The 4,152-nt window shown below is 36.2% G+C and overlaps 1 protein-coding gene across 1 annotated transcript; it reads left to right on the forward strand.

Annotated features, from left to right (window-relative positions):
• The first annotated feature begins 664 nt into the window (after positions 1-664).
• On the forward strand, positions 665-3,675 carry LOC107888390 (protein SINE1). Its single transcript, XM_016812491.2, has 3 exons — positions 665-971; positions 1,606-2,941; positions 3,030-3,675. The coding sequence occupies exons 2-3, from the start codon at positions 1,610-1,612 to the stop codon at positions 3,504-3,506; spliced, it is 1,809 nt and encodes a 602-aa protein (XP_016667980.2). The 5' UTR covers positions 665-971; positions 1,606-1,609; the 3' UTR covers positions 3,507-3,675.
• Positions 3,676-4,152: the final 477 nt, after the last annotated feature.

Raw genomic sequence — 4,152 nt, forward strand, 5'->3', positions numbered from 1 at the left:
GTCTTGCGATTTGGTCCAGTTGACAACTTGACTTGAGAACCCAACATCTTGTCATACCTTGTTCGCCTAATGGCTACGACTTGCCTCATGGTTTGTCTTTCCCGTGTTCACAACTTGCCATCCCCTTATTTGTACCGCTTCGCTAATTTGTCAAACTCTATTTAATATGTCTCATCAAATAACTATATATTATAAATATGAAAATAATTTTTATGAGAGAGATCAGGGAAAAAAGCTCTTAAAAAATACATTAATTTAATTTTTTATTTTTAATTGATATTAAAGATTAATTTTATTTTAAAATTGAGTTTGAGTTAATCAAATTAATATTCTATCTTAAAGAAAAAAATCGATTACATTTATTAGATGAATTTTGTTTTATTTTGATTAAAATATAAAATTATGACAGTCGTATTTTTTTTTTGAGATTTAAAAGGGAAAAGGGAGAAAAAGACAAAGAAGAGTGAATTGTAAGTTTGGACATATCTATATGTATGTAAGCTCTGTCCCCAAAGATCTTCAAAAAAGGAAGGGCATAACCGTCAAATGGTACAAGTTTTGGTAGTGGGACCTACAAAATTAGGGATAGCGGTGGTATTTTGGAAGAAGATTTGAATTTCAACGTAAAAAGTGAAATCCCTGGATCCGACAGTCCTTAATATACGGGTCTAACTTAAATGAAATTCAAAATAAGTAAGAAAAATTGAAAAACCCTAAAGAAACAACCTGAAGGTCCCTATTCCCCCAACCAATAACCATCTACCAACTAAAATACGTAAACCCCAAAAACTCCATTAAAAAACACCCTAAAAAGAAATATAGATTTTTTAAAATTCCTTCGTTTAGTTTTCACTGCTTCCAAGATTAAGAAACTCCTTCAGATATGTTTTAAGATTCAAGATTCAAGATTCAACTTAGTTTGAAACTGGAAAAGACAATTGCTTTTGTCAATTGAAGAAGAAGACTGAAAGGTCGGTTCTTTTTTTTGTTATTTTTATAGCAAATTTAGTTCATTTTTGTGGTTCTTGAGCAAAATCTGAACTACCCTTTTCATAAATTTGGGTCCTTTTTAGTTCTTTTCTCATTTCAGAATCAGAGCTAAGCATGCTGCACTTTTTTTTGTAGATTTTGTTACTTTGGATCTAAGTACTGTTTTTTTTTTCAATAAAATTTTGCTTTCTAAAGGAGGATGCTTTTCCAATCTTTGGTTATTGTTTGTGATTTTGCTCTTTAAATTTCGCATTTTTTTCTAAATCTTCAGGTTATGCTGTAATAATGAAAAAAAGGATTTGAGATATGCTGTTTTTATGATGTAATAATGCAAGAGCACATGCTAGTTTTCCAGATCAAGAAGATTTTGTTTTGTTTTGGGTTTTTAGGAAAATCATAACTTTTAACTTAGATTTCTTCTTAGTTTAGTATTCAAATAGTTATTAGATATTCATGCTTGATTTAGTTCTAAGAACTGAGCTTAATTTCTGGTTCTCATTCTCAGATACATTACTATTTTAAGTCAGGATGTTAAGTGTACTCAACTTTCAGGGAACTCCCTTTTTTTTTTTAAATCTTTTTAGTTAAATGGCTTTTCTTTTTCTGTGTTTTCAGGTAAATGATGGGTAGAAATCTTAGCCCGATTTTGCGGCGAGAGCTGGCAAATCTTGACAAAGATGCCGATAGTCGAAAATCAGCAATGAAAGCACTGAAATCATATGTAAGAGACTTGGATTCAAAGGCAATACCGGTCTTCCTTGCTCAAGTTTCCGAGACCAAAGAAACTGGGTGTGTGTCTGGTGAATACACTATTTCACTCTATGAAGTTCTTGCTCGTGTTCATGGTGTGAAGATTGTTCCACAGATTGATAGTATAATGTCTACTATTATCAAGACATTAGCTTCAAGTGCAGGTTCTTTCCCTCTACAACAGGCATGTTCGAAAGTGGTGCCTGCAATTGCGAGATATGGGATTGATCCAACCACTCCAGAAGATAAGAAGAGGTACATCATTCACTCACTTTGTAAGCCTCTTTCTGAATCTCTTTTGGGTTCCCAAGAAAGCTTGAGTTCGGGAGCTGCCCTTTGCTTGAAGGCGCTTGTAGAATCTGATAACTGGCGGTTTGCTTCGGATGAGATGGTCAACAATGTTTGTCAAAATGTTGCTGGTGCTTTGGAGGAGAAGTCTACTCAGACGAATGCACATATGGGGCTGGTTATGGCTTTAGCAAAGCATAATGCTTTGATAGTTGAAGCGTATGCTAGATTGTTAATAAAATCTGGCTTGAGAATATCCAATGCCGGGCTTGCAGAAGGTAATTCTCAGAAACGGTTTTCAGCAATACAAATGATAAACTTCTTGATGAAGTGGTTGGATCCAAGAAGCGTATTCTCAGAGGTAGAGTTGATTATGGAAGAGATGGAGAAGTGCCAATCCGATCAGATGGCTTATGTTAAAGGGGCTGCTTATGAAGCTTCTCAAACTGCGAAGAAAATAGCACAAGAGAAAGGGTCAAAGTTTGAGAACAGTTGTGGTTCGGTTACTGGATCAAATTTTGGTAGGAGAGACCGCAATCGTAGAAGGAATTTAGGCACAGCCAGTGATGGATCTCCTGCAACTGCATCACCCGAATCACAAACACTTGACTCCTTTATGGAATATGATTCTTTGCTTGAGTCACCAATCTCGATGACTCAAATTTCTCGCAACATGGAATATGATCAAAGGAGTGTGACTCGGAAGCTTTGGAAATATGAAAATGGAGGTGTAGATGTATCGCTTAAGGATGGTTTGTTCTCTGCAGTGACTCAAGGACGTTCCATATGTGACTCACCTTCTGATCTTCACGAACTTAGCAATAATGGGTCGGAGTTCACGGAGGAGTTTTCAGGATTCTTGTATAGAAGTCCTAGAAATGTGTTGCCAAGAAGTGCCACTCCCAGTCCTCAGGTAAAATGCTTTAGATTTGTCTATTCAGTTTTAGCCCCTTTTATTTGTTTGTTTAAATGCATTTGTGTTGTTACTTTTTGTGTTTCAGAGATCGCGTTCACGGATTAACGTAGAAACCCTCTTTACAACTCCAAGGAAGCTCATCCACTCACTTCAAGATCCTAATGAATTGAACTCAGATTACTCCGAGAAACAATTCAGGAGGTTCAGAAGTCCATGCTCAGAGAAATTTGGAGGTAGTCCAACCACAAACCGTAACAGTTTTCGTCGTGGTATTATCAATGAGGTCAAACGCAAAGCACGTTCGTATACCGATGGTGAAGATCATGGTGTCTCTGAATCTGTATCATCAACTGATGACAGTCCTGCTGAGCTTGATGTCCTAGGGTCTACTGATGCAGCCCCTAAGAACAAGAAAGAAACTCTCGAGTACCACAATGAGAAAGTAGGTAAGAACATGGCTCCTAAATTGTTTCTGGGCCTCTTTTTGATTATAATTGCAGTCCTCACTTGTTTATGGTGGACTGAAGGTGAGGATGAAAGCTTCTATGTTGTTCCAACATAGGTTCACTCAACTCTGTTGTATCAAACTTGTCCTAGTGAATTAGGAACAGTGTTAAGAACAATGTTGGAGAACAGGCTCTTTACAATGCCCTTTTCAGTAACAATATTAGCTGAGCATTTCTGCATCCCTTGAGATACTCTTCTTTTTGTATGTACTCATTTCACTCTCTTGTCTCTCTCCTGTTTATGTGGTTGATCCATATTGTGGGTGTCTTATCATCCTCACAATGATTGGCATTTGCTATCACTAATGTCCTTCAACGCATGAAAGTTTTTACATGATGAGAATAAAAGCATGCTTAAGGATGAGCGTACAGATTTGGAATTTGAAAATGATGGCAGCCTCTCTTGGGCTTGTAATCTGACTATCTGAGTGCATGTAGAGTTGTAGACTGCTATCAGGAATGCACAATAAGCTACACGGTGGGACAACATTTGGTTCCTCTTATTTCTTTATCAGTTTCATCAATTAAATATAGTAACTAGTTTTAAATTAGATTTTATCGGTGTTAGGTTACCCATTAAGGCCCAAAGGTCTGTTTGAAAAGTGAGAAGATTTGGATAAAAATAGAAGTTTGAAAAATAGACTTAGGTAAAAAGTAAAACTTTTTTTAAATGAGTCAAGTCTCATGTAAGATTTTTTTGTC

Source organism: Gossypium hirsutum, chromosome A11 (assembly GCF_007990345.1).
Source record: "Gossypium hirsutum isolate 1008001.06 chromosome A11, Gossypium_hirsutum_v2.1, whole genome shotgun sequence".
Lineage (NCBI taxonomy): Eukaryota > Viridiplantae > Streptophyta > Magnoliopsida > Malvales > Malvaceae > Gossypium > Gossypium hirsutum.